This window comes from Rana temporaria, chromosome 6, assembly GCF_905171775.1.
Source record: "Rana temporaria chromosome 6, aRanTem1.1, whole genome shotgun sequence".
NCBI lineage: Eukaryota > Metazoa > Chordata > Amphibia > Anura > Ranidae > Rana > Rana temporaria.
The window spans coordinates 166078741-166102039 of NC_053494.1; the positions used below are offsets into that span (position 1 = coordinate 166078741).

General features: G+C 42.9%; 1 protein-coding gene across 2 annotated transcripts in view; it reads right to left on the reverse strand.

Annotated features, from left to right (window-relative positions):
* Positions 1-16876: 16876 nt before the first annotated feature.
* Positions 16877-23299, reverse strand: part of ITGA6 (integrin subunit alpha 6) — a 142102-nt gene continuing 135679 nt past the window's right edge. Inside the window, exon 25 of one of the 2 annotated variants that reach the window (XM_040357745.1) lies at positions 16877-17448. In XM_040357745.1, the coding sequence (XP_040213679.1) occupies positions 17287-17448 (162 nt within the window). In that variant the 3' untranslated portion in view covers positions 16877-17286. The remainder of the gene's footprint in view (positions 17449-23299) is intronic. The other variant, XM_040357746.1, reaches the window with a different exon arrangement.

Consider the following 23299-nt stretch of genomic DNA (forward strand, 5'->3'; position numbering starts at 1 on the left):
TCCCCCTGGCCAATCGCGTTATACAAAGAGCTTTCTAAAAACCAATGTAAGAGGACCGGGTCTTATGTCTCTGCCAATCGCAGATTCCGAGAAAAGCAGAGGTAGCTGCTGCTGACCAATCAACAGTAACTATCCCTCGACCGCTGACAAGCCGTACTTAGGGAGGTATCAGTGTTGCGCTTTCTGATTGGAAGAACATCAACAAGTATTAGAAGTAGAGGCTACATCCTTGTTGCAGAGCGCCCCCTCTGTTCAAGAAGAGTTTTGCATCCCGTGACAGCTGTCATTACAGTGATATTGCGGTGGTAGAGCACAAATACATTGTAATCTGGTGCAATTTTTAGGTGGCCTTTTTTTTTTTTTTTTTTTACTGATCTTAAAGTTATATTGCTCTCCTGAAATGCATTCATGATTGCATTCTTTCCTGTGTTGCGGCTAGATATTAACCACTTCAATACTGAGCACTATCACCCCCTTCCTGGCCAGGACAATTTTCAGATTTCAATTATGCCATAGCTCCCAAGTGTCCCTGATCTCGAGGGACTGTCCCTGATTTGGAGCAATGTCCCTCTGTCCCTCATTCCTCCTCATTTGTCCTTCATTTTGGTCTGATCTATATAGTTGTATATAAAATGCACTTTTTAGCTATCAAAAAGTGTTTTCCAGCGCTAAACCTTTCATCTGATTTCTAAATGACTGCATTTGTCAATTCCAGAAGTCAAAATAAAGGAATAGTAGTGGTAAAAAAAAGCACTGATGGGTTTAAAGCGGAGGTTCACCCTAAAACAAGTATATACCATTCAATCCAGCATACTGCCGACATGTACAGTATGCTGGGTTTTTTTTTTTCCGGTTTACATACCGTAGTATAGGTATTTCTTCCCCCGGCTTCCGGGTAGTGAATCCCGCGGGACTGGGCGTTCCTATTCGAGACTAAGTGATTGACGTATGACAAAAGCTTGCCCCCCGGCGCATAATGCGCGTCACCAGTTTCCGAAAGAAGCCGAACTACGAGTCGGCGCTATACGGCGCCTGTGCACCGACGTTCGGCTTTTTTCGGAAACTGGTGACGCGCCTTTTGCGCCGGGGGGGCAAGCTTTTGTCATACGTCAATCACTTAGTCTCGAATAGGAACGCCCACTCCCGCGGGATTCACTACCCGGAAGCTGGGGGAAGAAATACCTATACTACAGTATGTAAACCGAAAAAAAACATAAAAAAAACAGCATACTGTACATGTCGGCAGTATGCTGGATTTAATGGTATATACTTGTTTTTAGGGTGAACCTCCACTTTAACTAATCTTGTTTTTCTGTACAATTGTCCTTTAAGGGGGCGTGGAAAGGGGTGTGTCCTATGTCGACATGCTTGCACTGGTAGGTGTTCCTCATTCCCATCTCAAAAAGTTGGGAGGTATGATACTGAGCTATTTAACAAAATGCATGGCAAGATTTTTGAAGTTGTAATTTTTTATCACAATCTTTTGGAAAATGAAAAAATGTAATACAAATGTTTTTTTTCCCGCAAATTTTTTTTTTTTACATACTGTCATCGGTGCAGAACAACGTCATCATACGACTGGTGTGGCAGTGATCAGGGATACTGACTGGTCACACTATGTTAAAGCGGAGGTCCACCTAAACCTACAAATACGGCAGCTGCTGACTTTTAAAGCGGAGTTCCGGCCACAATTTCACTTTTTAAATATAAATACCCCTGTAATACACAAGCTTAATGTATTCTAGTAAAGTTAGTCTGTAAACTAAGGTCCGTTTTGTTAGGTTGTTACAGCATTTAGACACTTTATAAAATAGAAATTGACTGGGGCCATCTTAAGTGTGGGCATCAGGAAGCCAGACTGTATGACTTCCTGGATTTCAGCCTTGCAGATCTCACACATGCTCAGTGCTGCACAAGCAGTGTAATAGGTTTCAGATCAGGTTTCAGCACCTGTACTGTCCAAGTCACATGATGCTTCGAGACACAGAGTGCACAGACTCCTGGAAAGTTACACCTACTACATTCCCAGGAGTCTGTGCGGTGTAGGTTAGGAAGCTTAAGCACCTAGGTGCAGGAAGAGGGCAGATTAACTATTCTGCCTAGCAACAACACTTTGAAGGCATCTAAAAAAAAAAAATTTTCTTAAAAGACTAATGACATTTTTTTAAAACTACTGATGTAATGTTATATTTATGGGTGGAACTCCACTTTAATAAATGGACACTTACATGTCCAGGGTGCCCACGATGTCGGCAGCCGAAGACGAGCAATCACTCATCTCTCGACTGCCCCAGCCGCCATCCTCGAGGAGGGAACCAGGAAGTGAAACATTGCGGCATGCAACTACTGCGCATGCGCGAGCCGCGCATTTTCACTGTTCCCCGCTGTGTTCTGGAAACTGTGTATTTCCCAGAACACAGCGGGGGTTTGGAAGTGGCATAGATAGCCGCAGATTCTGCGGCTATCTATGCCCGGAAGTGGGTGCAAATACCTATATTATACAGGTATGTGGTGGTTGTGGGATGGTGATCCACCTTACCTTTTCCACCCTGACGCAGTAAATGTACTGTGGCCGGGAGGCAAGTGGTTAAATTTGTTTCTAATTTTGCTGCCAATGGCAATTTGAAAAAAGTCCAATTTATACCCTTTTCAATAACCTTGAGGGGTCTCTAAATAGTGTCATTTTGGGGTTGTTTCTAGGGTCCTGCTACTCTTGGGCCATTCTAAAAGCAGTTTGGTGCCAAAAAGTGGACATGCCATTTTTCAGCCATTGACACCCAGAATGTACTGGCCCAGATTCAAGAAGCTATTGCGCCCGCGCAACCATAGGTTGCGCGGCGCAATAGCTGTTTTGCTCCCGCGTAGCGAATGCCCCTGATTCAGGAACATCGCTACGCGGACTGCAGCCTAGGATATGACAGACATAAGCCTCCTTATGCCTTCATATCTCAGGCTGCATTCTTGCGTTGGCCGCTAGGGGGCGCGGCCATTGTGATCGGCGTATAGTATGCAAATTGCATACTACCACCGATTCACAAAAGTTGCGCGGGCCCTGCGCACGCAAGGTATGGAGTTTCCGTACGGCGACTTTAGCGTAAGGTTGCTCCTGCTAATAGCAGGGGCAGCCAATGCTAAAGTATAGCCGCCCTTCCCGCTCGTGAAATTTAAATTTCACGTCGTTTACGTAAGTGATTCGTGAATGGCGCTGGACGCCATTCACGTTCACTTAGAAGCAAATGACGTCCTTGCGACGTCATTTGCCGCAATGCACGTCGGGAAAGTTTCCCGACGGAGCATGCGCTGTTCGCTCGGCGCGGGAGCGCGCCTAATTTAAATGATTCCCGCCCCCGGCGGGATCATTTACATTAGGTGCCCTTACGCAGGGCTAATTAGCATAGCGCCCGCGCAATTTACGGAGCTACTGCTCCGTGAATCGCTGGCAAATCTAAATATTTGCGTGGGCGCAGAGCAAAAATCGTTGCCCTTTGCCCACGCAAATATTGCGCGGATCTACCTGAATCTGGGCCACTGTCTTTGTTTCTGGGCCCTGCTATGTTCACACCAAGTTACCAAGTCATACTCATGTGGTGTTCAGGAGTAGTAGTATAACGCATTTTATAGCATCATTATCTACTTATATACATAAGAAACTGAAAAAAAAACAACAACTAAAAATACAATAATTTTTAATTTATTAAAAAATGTTGCTTTAATTTCAAGTATCAAAATATTACATTGTATTATTTATTTACAGCCATTTGTTCAAAATGTTGCAGTTTTTGTGGTCTTTGTCATGTCATAGTGTCAGAAAAAAGCTTCATAAATAAAATAAAATTTTTGGTTACATCATTGTTACTACATCATTTATTTCCCCCATAACCTGGAAAGAAGCAAGCAATTTGGTACTGTTTGATTCAAGACAAAAAAGAACTGTGCCTCGTCTTTTACATTTTTATGTGGTCAAAGGGTTTATACAGGTTAAATGTGCTGGCACTCAAGTAGTTAAGTACCATCTGACTAAAGCTGGCCATAGATGGAACAAAATTCAGCCAGTTTAGCAGGTATTAGGTTTGTCCCGATACCACTTTTTTAGGACCTAGTACAAGTACCGATACTTTTTTTCAAGTACTCGGGATTAACCGATACTTTTTTTAATGTCAAGTGACAATTTGACTAATTGGCACTTACAGATGGCACTGATAGATTGGCACTGACAGATGGATGTTATTTATGGGCACTGATAGATGGCACAGATAGGCGGTACTTATTGGCACCGAAAGGTGGCACTTATGGGCACTGAAAGGTGGCACTGATAGATGGAACTGATGCCACTTATGGGCAGGCACTGAAATGCAGCACTGATTGGCAATCTATATATATAAAACTCAACGTGTGTGTGTGTATGTATGTATGTATGTTCCAGCATCACGTCCAAACGGCTAAAGATATTAACATGAAACTTGGCACACATGTTACTTATATGTCAGCAACAAACATAGGATAGGTGGTTTAACCCTTACCCACCCCCATTTGCCATGGTCGGGGTTTTCCTTTAAAGTCCCATTCAACTCTATGGGAAATACATGTTACTTCATAACTTCCAAACGGCTGTAGATATTTCGATAACACTTGGTCACATGTTACTTATATGTCCACTTAAACTATAGGATAGTTAATTTATCCCTTAACTACCCCCATTTGTGAGGGTCGGGGTTTTTGTTTAAAGTCCCATGCAAATCAATGGGAAATGTATGTTCCCACATAACTTCTGTACGCCTGGAGATATTTCAATAATACCTGGTACACATATTACTTATATGCCAAATAAAAATATATGACAGTTAAATTAACCCTTACCTACACCCTTATATAAAAGATGGGTATATTTATATTACTATGATTTTCCTCCCCAAAAGGTTAAGATAGGAAGACCGGGCAACGCCGGGTATTCAGCTAGTTGCATAATAAATTACATGAATGATAAGAGGAGAGGAAGGATTTTGCAATGCTATATGGCATATAGCATTGCAAAATCCTTCCTTTCCTCTCATCATTCATGTCATTTAACTTCTAGTAAGTATACTGCAACGCCCATATTGGACTATATGAGCTGGGTGTAACAAGATGTCCGCTGCTGGCTTACTGCAGCCAAGTGCAGGGTGTACCAAGATGGGTGCAGGGCTGGACTGGGACAAAAATTTGGCCCTGGACTTCATCCAGACTGGCCCACTTTGACAGGTCTTCCCCCGTGATCTGCTGCTGCCAGTCCAATCTCTGCTCCACCCTCTCCGTCCGCCGACTTACGGTTCTGGGTATTGGATTGGGCATCGGGAGCATTTGTGCGAGTACAAGTATTCGCACAAATGCTCGGTATCGGTCCCGATACCGATACTAGTATTGGTATCGGGACAACCCTAGCAGGTATATAATGAAAACAGAAAGATTGTATCTCGAAATTTTATTAGAATGTTGATGAGGGGGAGGAAGGAACCAGGAAAGGCAAAATCTAGCAGTTTAAACGTCAACTCTAAAGCCAATCTGTGCATAGGCAAAGTAACAGTTTGACTTTCAATTGGACCTTGCATTTAAATCAAAAAGGACCTCTTCTTCTGTAGGCACTCTCCCCTTATAAGTGAAAGTAAAAAGTAAAATCATTAGAAGAAACAACTAAAAATTCTTATTGATCATTCCGGCTTCCAGCAAGGTTGCCTGGGTAAGGGTGACACCGCTGTCCCCCGTATTACCCAGGGTACTGCCTTTGCCTAGGATCCTGGGAAAGCTAAGGAGCCTAAATCCCACAAGAAGATATCCTGCACAGTGCTTAAGCAACTTCTCATAAGATTTTATTTCCTCAAGCTTACCAGGATCCAGGGAGAAGGCCCATTTACATTACCCGAGTGTGCAGAAGTAGTGGTTTAGGGTAAAGACTTTTTTCTTTTTCATTAGAGTTCCTTAATGAGGGGGTGGGGGCTACAAAAGTATTAAACTCATACAAGGTCTGCTTTAATGCCTGTCAAAGCATACTAACCTCATTTACTTTCTTGCAATTCCATTATCATGGGGAATTGCAGAGAAATGCTCAATGGTGTTGATTTACTAAAACGGTAGAGTGCAAAATTTGGTGCAGCTGTGCATTATAGCCATTCAGATTCTAACTTCAGCTTGTTAAAAAACAAAAAAAAACTGGAAGCTGATTTCAATGCTGAGCTGCACCAGATTTTACAGTCTCCAGTTTTAGTAAATCAACCCCAACATGTCCCAGTGTTGGGGAACAAGTGACTCACTCCCAATTCTTTCATGTGACAGCACTGGTGCTTTGTGGTTCTTCCTTCAGCACTATCACATGGATGCAGTGAGAGTCTTCACCTCTATGTAAGCTCCAAGCTGTGCCCTGTCTTCTGGGCTCCTTGTCTTCACGCCCATGGGTGGACAGAATGGCCATAGCATAGGTCCACATTTATGCCTCGAACACACGATCAGTTTTCCCAGCGGTCAAAAGTCCACCGGGAAAACCGAGGGGAAAACCGAGAACCTGCTCGGTGGCTTTTCCCTGTGTACACGTGGCCGGTTTTCCCGACATGAAAACTGCCATGACGGCTTTGGTCGGGAAAACCGGCCGTGTGTATGCTCCCTTGCAGCGTTTCCCATAGGAAAACTGCTGAGCAAAAAACCTGCCGAGAATCAAGTTCTCATTTTTTTGCTCGCAGTTTTCCCGTCGGAAAACCTGCTATGGAGCATACACACGGCCGGTTTTCCCGACCAAATGCAAACATGGCAGTTTTCCCATCGCGAAAAACGATCATGTGTATGAGGCATAAGTCCTTGCTTGTTTACTGACATATTGCACTATATAGTTTAACCACTTCCATACAGGGCACTTATACACCTTCCCGCCCAGACCAATATTTAGCTTTCAGTGCTGTTGCACTTTAAATTACAATTGAGGGTCATGCTACACTATACCCAAACTAAATTTTTATCATTTTGTACCCACAAATAGAGCTTTCTTTTGGTGGTATTTGATCACCTCTGGGATTTTTATTTTCTGCAAAAAAAAATAAAAAAAATGACCAAAAATTTAGAAAAAAAAATTTTTTTTTTTGTTTCCGTTATAAAACATTGTAAATAAGTATGTTTTCTCCTTCACTAATGGGCACAAATGGTACTGCACTGACTGGCACTGATAAGGTGGCACTGATGGGCACTGATGAGGTGGCACTGATGTGGTGGCATTGATGGGCACCAATAAGCGGCACTGATGGGCGGCACGGATAGGTGGCACAGATGGGCACAGATAGGCGGCACGGATGGGCAGGGATAGGCGGCACGGATGGGCAAGGATAGGCGGCACGGATGGGCAGGGACAGGTGGCACGGATGGGCAGGGATAGGTGGCACGGATGGGCAGGGATAGGCAACACGTATGGGCACTGATAGGTGGCATGGATGGGCACTGATAGGCGGCATGGATGGGCACTGATAGGTGGCATGGATGGGCATAGATCGGCACTAACTAATGTGTTGTACTAATGGATGCCAATCAGTGCCAAACAATGCCTGCCAATCAGTGATGGCCATTGTGGGCACTGATTGGCATCCATTGTGGCACTGATTGGCATCCATTATGTGTCATCCCTGGTGGTCTAGGGTGGCATACCTTTGATTTAAATCCCTGGTGATCTAGTGGAATCCCTGGTGGTCCAGTGGGCATCCTCAGGGGGGGCTGTGCTGATAATCGATCAGCACAAACCCCCCCTGTCAGAGGAGCAGCCGATCGGGTCTCCTCTACTCGCGTCTGACAGACGCGAGTGAGGAAAAGCCGATTACCGGCTTTTGCTGTTTACATCGTGATCAGCCGTGATTGGACACGGCTGATCACGTGGTAAAGAGTCTCCGCGAGAGACACTTTACCTAGATCGGTGTTGCGGGGTGTCAGACTGACACCCTGCAACAACATATGACATATGACGTCCAGTCAGGATACTACAACCACTTTGCCGCCATCAATCTGTCATTGGCGGGCGGCAAGTGATTAAGATATACTTACAGTACAGCGTCCTTCAGTTTGTATGAAGAGCCCCCAGATACAGATAAAAGTTTGTGAACACTCCTCCAAATAATTGAGTTTAATGAAAACACACAGTTTTCATTAAAAGGTCCTGGTAATAGTATAGCATACAAAGACATTTCAGATAATTGTGCCCTACCAACCTTGTGTCAACAGTTTCTGGACCTTTTCTGTTCCAGTACTGCTGTGTCCATGTGCAGAAAGTCTGGTCTACAAATCATAGGGTGATGAGGTTGGCGAGGAGGAACTCAAAGGAAATACCTTCGGGATTAATTAAAATGCTAATTTTGAACCAGGTATTTTAACTTCCTGAATTCACAAAAGTTATTTTGGCTGAATAGGCACAAATCCCCACAGACACACTCCAAAATCTTTTTCAAACCTTGTCTTCCTAGAAGGCAGTTGTTAAAGCTGCAGAAGGAATGCACTCCCACATTTAATGCACATAGGGGTTGATTTACTAAAACTGAAGAGTGCATAATATGGTACAACTCTGCATAGAATCCAATCTGCTTCCTGACTTGTTTTTTTTTCAAAGCTTAGGCCTCGTACACACGACCGAGGAACTTGTCGTAAATTAAACATAATTTTCCTCGACGAGTTCCTTGTTAGGCTTGTCGAGAATCTTGACAACCTTTCTTTGCGTACACACTGTCAAGACAAAATCTTGTCGTTCTCAAACGCGGTGACGTAAAACACGTACGACGGCACTATAAAGGGGAAGTTTGATTCCACTGGCGCCACCCTTCTGAGCATGTGCGGGTTTCTAAGCATACGCACAAACCTGTTTCTCTACCAGCCTGACAAGGAACACGACGAGGAAATTGAGACTCCCGACAAGGAAAATGAGAACTTGTTCTCTTTTTTTCTCATTGAGTTCCTCGACAGTTTTCTCGATGAAAAACATACACACGACCGTTTTCCTCGGCAAAAAAGCTCTGCCACCAAGTTTCTTGATGGATTCTGTCGAGGAAAACAGTCGTGTGTACGAGGCCTTAATTGAAGCACAGCTGCACCAGATTTTGCACTCTCCATTTTTAGTAGATGAACCCCATAGCATTGGATCGGATGGGATGTGTGATGGATGGATGTCCACAAAGTTTTGCCCATTGTATCAGAGCTGCATTATAACTAGATTACCAGGCTACAGGAGGACTTCTATTATGCTAAAATTATTTTTTTTATTTTTTATTATTAAGCAACATATTTTGGAGATCAGAGAGTAAAATAAATACTAGTACTTCAGAGCTACCATGTTTTTTAATAGCATTTTATTACAAAATATGTCATATCTCAATTTAGTTAGTAACAAAGTAATGACACTTGCTGAATAACATCAGTAACTACAATGAGAGGGACACATAATCACAAAGGCCTGCAAATGTTTCTATTGCTCATACAATTTACAGCTATTTATAGATCTGTATCCAAAGTCAGAGCTAAAAATGCATATCCCTTGTCAATGAGAAACTATCCTGGAATCTGAAAAGTAAGACCGAAAATCCAAATAAAATCCAAATAAAATAGACGAGGATTCAAAAATGTCCAAACTCCATCCAGGTCCAATTTCTGAGCATGGGTGGCATCAGTATACTGCTGGAATTTGAACTAGATGGCTTCCATATTGTCAAAAACACACTGTCCAATATCTGGTATGTTCAGGATGTAAAAGCATTTTAAATACGACAACATTTTATTTTATAGGAAGCAGCAGTATAAGATCTACTTTTCTTTAGGGAGGCCCTCCACAAAGTAATATAATCATTTAGTTTTGGGTAGAAAAAGATAAGGGCAGCAGGTGTGTAAACTTTAAGGGGGACTTCACATCGGTGCATTGTGGCGACGTGTTGTAAAATGTTAATATTTTTATACTTTCCGTGATACTTTTTTTATTTGCACTAACATACAATTTTTCAGGACAAGCTTCAGTACTGCTTAGACCTGGAAGAAGGGGACATACCCCAAAAGCTTGTCCTGAAAAATGTTATGTTAGTGCAAATAAAAAAAGTATCACGGACAGTACTCAGTTTTCTCTGTCACAATTGCACTAATATGGCTACAATCACGTCAAGTATATCGCATGGTAATACACAATCAGAAGTGCGATGCAAATACACCCCAACGCATATGATCTGCAGGTCATCATACTACGGATGGGAACCATCTGAGCATTGTGGTGCAGTCAATTAAAAAGAAGTACATGTCCATTTTTGGTGCGCTTGAACCCTTTTAATATAAATTAACTGCCTTAAAGCACATTAACATATGTGCAGTAACCCACCGTGCAGATTTAAAGGGAACCTTGGGGCTCTCTTCAGGCCTGCAGTAAGTAGAAAACGCACAACAGAGGCTTACCAAACATGTTACATAAATTGTGCAGATGTGAACAGGGCCTTGCACAATTTCTTAACCCTGTCATATGCTGGCCATGTATATTACAATCTGATGGTACCGTCTGACTTTACCAACAATTGAATTGTTAAATTTTTATCTGATTTGGTCATATATAAATTAAATGGATTTGTTGGGTAGGCCAGTGCACTACATAGTTGTTGGTAAAGCTAAAGCAAATTGTACAGAGATTGTGCCATCAGAACATAACATGTGTGGAGCCCTTCAATTCCTCCAATGATTTCCTTCCCTCGCTATGCATACTACAGCGGCTTCAGGTATTCAACAGGGCATCTTCTACCACAAGACAAGCTGCATCACAGTGGCCAAAAAAATTGCTATATTAACCCCAAAACATTTGTTTGGGGATGCAGCGCTAAATGTACACTTAGGGGAAGGGGAATCGCCACTCTAAGTAGGTCAATGGAAATAAACCTCTCCTCTAGATTTGAAGCAGCAGGTGCTGGCAATGCATATAGCAAATAGAATGAGAGAAAATTCTGGACAGCCGCACTCCAAAAATACATGCCACAGCAGAACGGGCGCGATCAAACAGTGCTTAATCATAACTAACGATTAAGCACTGTTTGATATTGTGAAACGCGTCTGCTCTTCTGTCCGTTCTGCTGTGGCATGTATTTTTTATCCTATTTTTTTTTACGAATAAAGGATAATTTTTGGAGTGCAGCTGTCCAGAATTTTCTCACATACTAAAAGTACACTTACATGCAAGCTTTCCCATTACTTTCCACCCATAACAATAATTCATAGTTTTATTGGAGGTGTCTTTTTATAATTTCTTTCCTGAGCAATATAAACCCATTTACCCTAATTAAATAAAACAATGACTCCCCATAATGTCTCTCTATATATACTTAGAATCTGATGTCATCTATCTACAGAACAACACCATTACCAAAAAAAGAAATAAAGTTAAAACGTAGATCAGTATTTATTTTAAAATGGCATTTCGTAATGTCCATAAAAAACAAAATATTGCCTTTGTCCTGGTATAGTGCATAGTGATGCTGAATATTAGCATCTAATCTAATTATCCCTCAGTAGTCAGCACTTTGTAGGGCTTTTTGTGTTGGACCACCCAAAACTGTTATTTCAGTTGTGAAAGTGAAGGGCTGAATAACCTGGAACCATTTAGTGTATTTAGGGAATACATCACTGAGATCTATCCTTTGAATTTGCTGGCTCTGCTAACATATGTAGGTGCCAATTTGACTGTTATGTTCTATATAAGTGCCTTTTAGCACCTATATATAAAAATACAATCCACATGAATATAAAACCAATTGATGCAGATATGCAATTTATTGAAAATGAATTTTATACAACTAGCATAAATAACTGAATCTCTCAAGATATCAGATTCTTGTGAATCTCTATACAAGAGGCCTCGGGCTTGGGTGGAGTGGCATCATTGTAAACCAGTTAGGGTTTACTAAATGCTGTCAGTCTAACATGGGTAGACTGCTGACAGGTGCAGAGAAAGCAGACTTATAACCTCATCAGTATCCATTAACCTACAGGCTGAGACAGTTTTTGAACCAAGCTGCTACATAGAAGTGTAGTCTGCAGAGAAATTCAGTTGCTGTCTGTGATGTTGGGATAGATATTAGCCTTCCCAGGGGATTTAGACTGCCCCTGTTGAGGCAGTTGGTGGTAATACTAACTTCAATACCAATTTTGGTACTTGAAGCAGAAGAAAAGTGAAGTGCTTGCACATTATGGTACACTTACCCTAATGCCCCGTACACACGATCGGAACTCCCGGCGGTAAAAAGTCCGCCGGGAATGCCGGGGGGAAAACCAAGAACCATGCTCGGTCACTTTCCCCGTGTACACACCAGAGGTTCTCCCGTCGGAAAAACTTGCAGTGAGAGCTTTGGCTGGGAATGCTCCACCGCAGTGTTTCCCATAGGGAAACTGCTGGGAAAAAGACCACAAAAGGACATGGTCTAATTTTTCCTGCCGCGATTCCCGGCGGTTTTCCTGTCGGGAAAACTGCCATGGAGCATACACACGGCTAGTTTTCCCGGCCAAAAGCTGTCATGGCAGTTTTCCCGATGATAAAACTGGTCGTGCCCTCCTTCAGCGCTGACCAGTGTATGTTGTCAGTCATTGCTCTATACCCCATCACTGTCATCTCATTGGCTGTTACTCTGGGTCCACATTCATCCTCTTCGGTCATTGGCCACCCTCTGATGATGTAACTCCTGCTGCACATGCACACAGGAGTTACATCATCCCAGCATCTTGCTCCATTCCTAGCATGAAGGATCGGGAGTGTACACTGCATGCCCCACACAGAACGTAAAAACCTGCTAGAAGCAAGACGCAGCAGAACAGACTGTACATTTCTTCTGCGGAAAAAAACTCTACTTACTAGAGGATTTTTATGTTTTAAATTAACTTCCACTTTTAAACAACTATTAAAAAAATATATTTCCCTATGTAACTTGTTTATTTATATAGCACTTTTCTCCCAGTAGACTCAACGCTCTTCATCTGCTTTTGGGGCAGATAGTAATGCAGCCATTATGACTAGGGCTGATTAGCCTACCAGCCAGTCTTTATATGGGGGGAGGGGGGGGGGGAACTCATGCAAGCTGGGATTATATGCAAACTCAGAGCAGATACTATCCTGACCTGGATGCAGACAAGGACCCCAGTGCTACAAAGCTGAAATTCTAACCACTAAGCCACTTTAATGACAGCAGACAGATCTAGTCTTTAATCAGAGATATATTGGAGCCCTTCAAAGATTTATGACTTTAGCGGGTGATTCAAGGCCCTTTAGTTATTTACAATAGAGAAAACAGTTTTGCATGGATGGACCATCCAAAGACAAGTGCAAGAAAAAATAGCCTGAGGCCTCGTACACACGACCGAGAAACTCGACGGGCGAAACACATCGTTTTGCTCGTTGAGTTCCTTGTTAGGCCCTGTACACACGGCCGAGGAACTCGACGTGCCAAACACATCGAGTTCCTCGGCCAGTTCAGCCCTGAAGCCGCCGAGGAGCTCGGCGGGCCGAGAGCTCCCATAGAACAACGAGGAAATAGAGAACATGTTCTCTATTTCCTCGTCGAGCTCCTCGTCGGCTTCCTCGGCGAAATTGTACACACGGCCGGGTTTCTCGGCAGAATTCAGCCAGAAACTCGGTCGGAAGCTGAATTCTGCCGAGGAAACTGGTCGTGTGTACGGGGCCTGAGGCTGTTGTGGATCTCGGCGAGCCAAATTTCTCCATTGCCGTCGAGGAAAAAGAAGACATGCTTTCTTTTTGGCTCGACGAGATCCTCGACAGTTTCCTCGTCGAAAAGTGTACACACGACCGGTTTCCTCGGCCAAAAAAAAAAACCCAGCAAGTTTCTTGCTGTTTTTTGCCGAGAAACTCGGTCGTGTGTACGAGGCCTTACTGTCTATAGCAAGCAATCAGCACTCTATTCATTCTGCACTAGCTTATTTATCTGTGCCCTTTTTTTGTTGCTCTTTATTGAGCGGTTATAGCAAAAGTCCCATTGATACACAGTTTAAGGCCTACAGATCCACATTTACCAAAGGTATAGTCAGCTGAGACATTGCGGGAACCTTTCCCTTGATTAGAAATAGCATTTGATATATACATATCACAGTATTTACAAAGACGGCACACAAACTGCTTGGCTGCCAAAATGTCAAGGCAGTATGGCAACTACAGAAATACATAGGCACGACATAGGTAGCTATACAGTTTTAGTCCCGAGTAGTGTATTACGGCATCTGGCTAGTAACAAAAAGACTGATAAAACACCGAATTGCACTGGAATTGTTTGACGTTTAACATTTTCCTTATTTGAATCGCTATACTTTCCACAATAAAAGAAAATACTTGAAGCAACAAATATACATATATGAATGAAACCTGTCAGTTTATTAGGAACTTTGGGATTTTTGAGCACCTTAGTTATGACAGTGTATATGTCATTACTCAATCAACAGAATTTAATGCAAAAAATGCGCCATATTAATGGAAGTGAATGTTGCCCATAGTAACCAGATTTCCTCTTTCCTTCTCCCAGTGCAGAATGGGGAAAATAAAAGGGAGACAGTGATTGGCTGCTATAGTAGTTGTTTTTCCTTTTGCCAAAAAAGTTGCAGAATGCAATAAATACCGTGAAGGTTAAGCTATATACAAATGAAAAATTACGCACTGGTTGCAAAATTTGCAAAACAAAATAAAAAATATGCGCAGAATGACGCCGTATTGCACATTTGTTTCAGTGTTTACACATAAATGATTCTGCAGCCACTAAACCTGCTTGCATACTTGCCAGCATTTTAAAAGCAAAAAATTTAAGCTACTTGAAACCCCTGCCCACATCTGAACGCAGTCCTGCCCGGGTATTCTCACATGCCTTTTGGTTTTTCTAAAATCTACCCCTCCCCTATAGAAGCTAGAATGGGGGAGAGTTGGGTATGCACCAGGATTGTATACTGAGCAAGGAGTGTATTTTTGTTGCAAATGAACTTATTCAACAAGGCAAAGCTTATCATGCAACAAGTGACAGAAATGATCCAAAGATGATTTTTCAGTTACCTAACTACTCTCTTTCTGACTCAAAAGCTATTATTTTTTGTATTATCTGCCCCACTCCTTTTTAGTTTTTGTAAGCTCTCATTAAGGCGGAGTTCCACCCAAAAAAGGAACTTCCACTTTTTGGAATCCCCTCCCCCCTCCAGTGTCACATTTGGCACCTTTCAGGGGGGAGGCGGGAGCAGATACCTGTGTAATACAGGTATTTGCCCCCACTTCTGGGCATAGATGACCCCAGTGACCTATACCACGTCCGGCGCCTACTCTGTCCCCCCCGCTGTCTTCTAGGAGACACACAGGCCCCAGAAGACATCACATGCGTAGCAGGGATTCCCTTACCGAAGATGGCGGCGGCAGCACCCGAGAGCCGAGGGAGAGATCGGCTTTGGGTGCCGACATTGCAGGCGCCCAGGACAGGTAAGTGTCCATATATTAAAAGTCAGAAACTGCAGTATTTGTAGCTGCTGACTTTTAATATATTTTTTTTTGGCGGAACTCCGCTTTAAGAAGATCCTCCTAACCAGAGTTGCCAACCGCCAGTAAATTTACTGACAGTTTGTAAAAATCAGTGATTCTTTTTTTTTTTACAATTGCCAGTAAATTTCATACTGTGTTGACCTTTTAAGTGTAAATCAAGCAAATCATTTTGTTATAGGTATGGTCAGTGTTTCCATATCATGTTTATACTGTTCAAATATTCACTGTGCTAGTTTTCAATAGGAGTACTGTAATTTCTCAGGTTGCCAGTAAAAATTGTACTCCGCCAGTAAATTTTCCATGTTTTGTCAGTAAAAAATGCTGCAGGAAATGGGCAAACCTGCTCCTAACCCTCTTAAATTGTTTTGTAACTGTTCTGTCTCCTTTAATTTTGTAAAGTGCTGCACAAACTGTTGGCGTTTTATAAATCCTGTATAAAAATAATTATATGATTGGTTGCTGAGTCTCCGCCTTAGTGAATAATTAATAAACATATGATTAAACAACAGTTTTCACTGCTATGCAATACATTGAAGGTGCTCCTTACATAGAAGGAATTAAAAAGGCACGCTGGACCAGGCCAGTTAAGTACTAAAGCCCCTTCCAGACGTACGGACGAACGGTTCGTTTATTACAAGTCCGTTTACGGACTTGTAATGTATCCCTATGGGATTGCAGACATTAGCGGATGATGCATCCGCTAACGTCCGCAACCATCCGCGTCCACAAAGATCCGCTTTTGCGGACGGAAGAAAACCCTATTTTTCTTCCGTCCGGCGGAACAGATCGAATGAATACGGACAGACGGTCCGTATTCATCCGATTCCCCATAGGGGAGAGCGGAGGAGAGACAGGGCGGTCTCTGCACAGTGTGCGGGGACCGCCCTGTCCGCCGACAGCTCAGCGGGGATCCCCGCTGAGCCGACGGACACACACGGATCGGATCAATTACGGATCCGCTCCGTGTGAAAGAGGCCTTCGACTTCCTAAGTCACAAACAAAGATCTGCATTGTTAGCTGTATTAAAGAATTGAATGTTTTTGCATAGGCAACAGTAGAGTATCACATCATTTTTTGAAGGCTTACTTGCTCAATGGTACAAAAAGCTGTTTTTAAGGCAGAATGATCATAGATCGTCTCAGACTAAAGGTACCCATAGGCACTGCACAACTGTCCTCTAATAATTCTGGGTGGAAGAAGTCATAATTGATAACCTCAAGGCACCATAGTGAAGCAGTAGTCTATCAGCTGTGCTGAAATATTTGCTCAATGGCCAATTTTTTCCAGTGCATGCACAGCCCATACGCTCTTATAAACAAAATATAGATAAACAAAATATTCAGCAATATGATGTTTTTTTGCTGATCTGAAGCTGTTTGGTGCCCAGGCATACCTTTAGAAAGAGTCATTGCTTTTCCTATAATCAATAGTTCAGTGGCTGCTTCCATGTTTATTGCATAATTACAGCACAACAATAAAATAAACACCCCCTTCCTCACGCTGCGTACACCTCTAAAACCATTTGATACCAAGAAATAACCGTTACATGTCCATTAGCGCAATGGCTTCGACCAATTTTTCACTTTCAATCCCATTTTGTTTAAGGTCTCCAATTGAGGTTTCGCTGTGCAAGTCTTAACTGCCTTGGGAGTAGAAACAATATCCGAAGACAATTCAAGTTAAAGCCTTTTCCCTGGAGCCGTCTTTCAATTAACATCCATTATAAAAAAAAAAGAAGAAATTAGAGCACAATAAAAACATTCCTAGGAATAACTTTCATTTTCATTCCAGCTGGTGACCCATTGCTTTTTTTCACTGTTTTGTTTTGATTTTCCGTCTTCAAATTGGCGTTCTTCTTTGGGAATTCGTACAGCATGGTATCGTGGGACACTATCATCGTACCTGGAACGTTTAAAAAATCCGCACTGCAAAAAGAAGGACAAGAATTAGTACAGAATCTGAGCTTAGTTAGGGGTCCATAAAGAGAACCTGCCGCAATTAGGCCTCGTACACACGACCGAGTTTCTCGAGTTTGCAGAGGAAACCGGTCGTGTGTACATTTTTCGACAAGGAAACTGTCGAGGAACTCGACGAGCCAAAAAGAGAGCATGTTCTCTTTTTCCTCGACGGGAATGGAGAAAATTGGCACGTCGAGTTCCTCGACAGCCTAACAAGGAACTCGACGAGCAAAACGATGTGTTTCGCCCGTCGAGATCCTCGGTCGTGTGTACGAGGCCTCAGGCTTATGAATACAATTTAATATGCAGTCTTAAATTATTAGACTTATGCAACCCAAACCATTATTTTACTCCACCTACTTTGTCTGGGGATGATTCAGTGCTGGGACACCCCCTGGGGTCTGACATTTGCTGCCTTGGTAACTGCCTATCCCCATGCTAACTTACATTTGGGGAGATTTTCTAAAACGTGAGCATGCAAAATATGGAGCAGCTCTGCATAGAAACCGATGAGCTTTCAGGTTTTATTGTCAAAGCTTAAAGCAATTGTAAAGGCTTTTTTCTTTTTTTAAATATCAAACGTTTTATACTTACCTCCTCTGTTCAGTTGGTTTTGCACAGAGCAGCCCGGATCCTCCTCTTCTTGAGTCCCTCTTCTGCTCTCCCTCTGGTGAGTGCCCCCTCAGCCAGCAGCTTTCTATTGGGGAACTTGAGTGGAGTCAGAGCTCTGTGTATCCATTCAGACATGGAGACCCGACCTAGCCTCGCCCCCTCTTTCCCCTGATTGGCTGGCTGATTTTAATTCATAGCCACAAGAGCCAATGGCGCCACTGTTGTGTCTCGGTCAATCAGGAGGAGTGTCTGGGACAGCTAAAACACTCCTGGACATCGCTGCAGAGAAGGGACTCAGGTAAGTAATTGAGGGGGTTCTACAGAAGAATTTTTATCTTAAAGTGGTTGTAAACCATTACAAACCACTTTTTGCTAAGGCTTACCTGTAGATACTCTGGATATCTCGTAACCTGTTTAGGAGATATCCCCTGTACCTGCATGTGCCGACGTCATCGGCACATGCGCGCTGAAGCAACGGCAGTTAGACTGTGCCATTATCGCATGCGTGGGAGTGACATCATTGCGGCTCCGGCCAATCACAGCCCGCGATACCCGGAAGTAACTCCGGGAGTGAGGTCGGCGGCCGGTGCTGTGTACGGGCACCGCAGCGAGGGCTTCGATGTCAGATGAGTATTACATAATGAGCTAGTATGCATACTAGCTCATTATGCCTTTGTCTTGCATGTGTTTTTTTTTTTTTACAATATGGGTTTACAACCACTTTAATGCATGGAACGCATTAAGATAAAAAACCTTTTGCCTTTACAACTCCTTTAACTGAATAAGCTGAAGTTAGAAGCTGATTGGCTACTATGTACAGCTGCACCAGACTCTGAGGGCTTTAGTTTTAGTAAATCTCCCCCACTTTTTCCCAGGTTCTGAGCATGTAAAAAAGTGTCATAGTCGAAGCGAACAAAGCCCACCGATTTAATGGTTTTCCAAAACAGTTACATTGAGGCCCCGTACACACGACCGAGGAACTCGACGTGCCAAACACATCGAGTTCCTCGTCGAGTTCAGTGTGGAAGCCGCGGAGGAACTCGGCGGGCCGACTTTTGCCATTGAACAACGAGGAAATAGAGAACATGTTCTCTATTTCCTCGCCGAGGTCCTCGTCGGCTTCCTCGGCCGAAAGTGTACACACGGCCGTGATTTTCGGCAGAATTCAGCTCTTAACCGAGTTTCTGGCTGAATTCTGCCGAGAAACTCGGTCGTGTGTACGGGGCCTCAGGGTATGCCGTGAATGATAACTGTGAGGCCCCGTACACACGGCCGAGGAACTCGACGTGCCAAACACATCGAGTTCCTCGGCCAGTTCAGCCCTGAAGCCGCCGAGGAGCTCGGCGGGCCGAGAGCTCCCATAGAACAACGAGGAAATAGAGAACATGTTCTCTATTTCCTCGCCGAGGTCCTCGTCGGCTTCCTCGGCGAAATTGTACACACGGCCGGGTTTCTCGGCAGAATTCAGCCAGAAACTCGGTCGGAAGCTGAATTCTGCCGAGGAAACTGGTCGTGTGTACGGGGCCTCACAGTTGCTTGAGCTCTCAAATGAACTGTCAAGCCATTTAATAGTTGGTGTCATAACTGATCACTAGAAAACAGCACCATGGCAACTGCAGCTCAAAAAGAGGCTAAGATGGCAGCTTCTTGGCTGTACTGGATAGGAGGGGTTAGTTCTGCTTTAAGAGGAATGTAAAAAAAAAAACCTGTAGCTCTGTTTTTCTACAGTATAAAGCTGGCCATATAGTAGTAGATTTTCGAACAAATATTCATATAAACATTCGTACAAAAATTCTCACTACATCTGATGACTTTGACTATTGTTCAAAATATTTCATTAGCTTTTAACATTCCATTTTTGAAACAAATGGACTGAACTGAAAGAAAACGACATACACTGTTGCAAATTTGATCATTGAAGAAAAATTTCCCATCCCGCTCCTTTCAATGTGTCCATCATTATGGTCAAATATTTATGTCAGTTTGACCCCACTAAGGATGTTCTTAAAATTAAAAATTTCAAAAAAAAATTCCGCTATTGTTTGCCCAGCTTAAGTGTACTGTATGTGTGTGTTTTACACAGGACGTTCCCATAACAGCAACTGTCACACCACAGTGGAATCTGCGGCTCCGGCCTGCACCTCTGAGACTTGTCCTCAGGCAAAATAAAGTTAAAAGGGGAGGTATATATTCATACAGTATGCACAAGTATAATAATTCAAGATTCATATTCTTCTATCAGCACCATCAAGACTGGTTCTCTTTGAAATGGAAAATCCCCTTCCTAACATGTATTATTGTAAAACAGGGCAGTAAAATAAACTCTGTAAATGGCAATCATTACTTATAATCTTTTATGTTCACACAGGCTGTTGAAATATTTTTGTGCTCAGAGGGGAATTTTCATATCTGGCTGGTAGCCAACTTGTCTATCAGACCTAGATGACAATAAAATGGAATGCGTGCCAAGACTCAACATTTCTTACGTTTACAGTGAATACTTGGAAAGACAATACATGTGAACATTTACCTAGAGGATGCTCAAAGCAGTATTAAACCCAAAAACAAAAATGTATTGTATTGCAGCTTACCAGTTCTTAATTGTGGTGGCTGCATTTGTTTTCTTTCTTTTTTTTTTTTTTTACCTGGTGATCCTGCTACTAAGTCTGCTATTTTTCAACTTTCTTTAACCACTTAACCCCCGGACCATATTGCTGCCCAAAGACCAGAGCACTTTTTGCGATTCGGGACTGCGCCGCTTTAACTGACAATTGCGCGGTCGTGCGACGTGGCTCCCAAACAAAATAGGCGTCCTTTTTTTCCCACAAATAGAGCTTTCTTTTGGTGGTATTTGATCACCTCTGCGGTTTTTATTTTTTGCGCTATAAACAAAAATAGAGCGACAATTTTGAAAAAAATGAATATTTTTTACATTTTGCTGTAATAAATATCCCCCAAAAATATATAAAAAAACTTTTTTTTTCTCAGTTTAGGCTGATACGTATTCTTCTACATATTTTTCGTAAAAAAAAATCGCAATAAGCGTTTATTGATTGGTTTGCGCAAAAGTTATAGCGTTTACAAAATAGGGGGTATTTTTATGGCATTTTTATTAATATATTTTTTTTACTAGTAATGGCGGCGATCAGCGATTTTTTTCCGGTACTGCGACATTATGGCGGACACTTCGGACACTTTTGACACATTTTTGGGACCATTGGCATTTTTATAGCGATCAGTGCTATAAAAATGCATTGGATTACTATAAAAAGGCCACTGGCAGTGAAGGGGTTAACACTAGGGGGCGGGGAAGGGGTTAAGTATGTCCCTGGGTGTGTTCTTACTGTGGGGGGGTGGCCTCACTAGGGGAAACACTGATCCTCTGTTCATACATTGTATGAACAGAAGATCAGCATTTCCCCCGCTGACAGGACCGAGAGCTGTGTGTTTACACACACAGCTCCCGGTCCCCGCTCTGTAACGAGCAATCGCGGGTGCCTGGCGGCGATCGAGCCCGCCGGGCACACGCACGGGAGTCGGGGGCGAGCGCGCACCTCCGGCGGCGCGCACGAGCCCCTAGTGGCCGCTCGATGAGCGGACGTATAGCTACGGGCTCTCGCCCAGGAGAGCCAACCTGCCGCCGTATAATGACGGTGGCTGGTCGGCTAGTAGTTAAAAGACCAAGCTATCCAGCAGAAAGTGACAGTTAGAGGGTTGAGACAAACCATTTGAGGGCATTTTCACAGTGAGGCGCTTTTCGAGCTCTTTTGCGTTAAAAAAAGCGCCCGAAAAGCTCAAGAAAAATGCTCCCCTTTGTGTGCTGTACTTGTGGTTATACAAAAAAAATCGGACTAACTTTACTGTTTTTTTTTTTTTTTTTCATTTTCATGAAAAAAACGTGTTTGCCAAATTTCTGCACAAATACAATGTAACATAAAAAGTTGCAATGACCACCATTGTATTCCCTAGTGTGTCTGCTAAAACAATATATATAATGTTTGGGGGTTCTGAGTAATTTTCTAGAATTTTTTTTTAACGATTTTTACATGTAGGAGAGAAGTGTCAGAATTGGCCTGGGTAATATACAAATAATTATTATATATTGTTTTTAAGGTATTTACTATATTTTCAAAAACTGTACTGAAGCAGGTGGCTTAACGGACAAATTACTGAAGTGTGAAGTTATAACTTCCAACCAGTAATTTCACAGTAAATAGATAAATAATAAATTATTATCTTATAACATCTAGTATAAAATATATGATTTAGCTTGATTAAAACAGTACATTTTCAGCAGACAGCAGATTCTCATTCTCCCTCTTAACTGTGTTTGAAAAACATGGGAATATGGGTAATACCCATAAACCCATGCTTTTTCTTCGTAGTTAAGAGGGCTGGGCTAGAAGGGAGCATTTGTCTTTTAGAAACATGGCCCCTTCTATGACACTGCAGTGAGAGGACAGCCTCCACTGCATAATTTTTATTTGACAGCTTGTTCCAATGGTGCTTTACCATTGGTTCAAGGCTCCAAGCTGTCCATTAGGCTCAGTACCTCTGACAAGAAGTGAGAGTCACTGTGAGCTCATCCTTTCAGTCTGCTGCAAACAGAGTGTACCAGCTTGTATTTAAACTGGCCACTCTGTATGTAGCTTCTGACAGGCTGCACAAGAAGCCCCATAGCTCCGGAACTATAGGCGGCAGGAGCCCCACATTTTGACCATTGGTGGGATAGGACTTCAGCTACCCCAGGTCACTATGACCCTTAAAGATCAATGTTTTATTTTTTTTGACCATACAGTTTTTTTTACAACCAAATCTATCAAAACAATATAATATAATGACAAACTTAAACAATCTGTATACTGTACATCCAGGCAGGTCCCTGTGATCTGCCGATATGGTTCCTCCTATCGATATGGTTCCCCCCTTGACTGCGTAGGTGCAATCCGAGCCGACGGAAATCACCGAACCTGATCAGCTGTAACAACAGGTCCAGGGCGACGTGGAATTTGCTGTAAGTGCCCAGCTGGCCTCACTTCGTTTGAATGGCTCGCTGCGCTCGCTCGGCCTCCTGGCTCTTTTTTTAACATCCTCCAAGTCTACGGGGATGTTAAGGAATGAGCCTGGATGCCGCGCATGTGCTGTGTACAGCTGATCGGGTTCGGAGATTTCCGTGGGCTTCGTCTGTCAAGCAGGGAACCATATC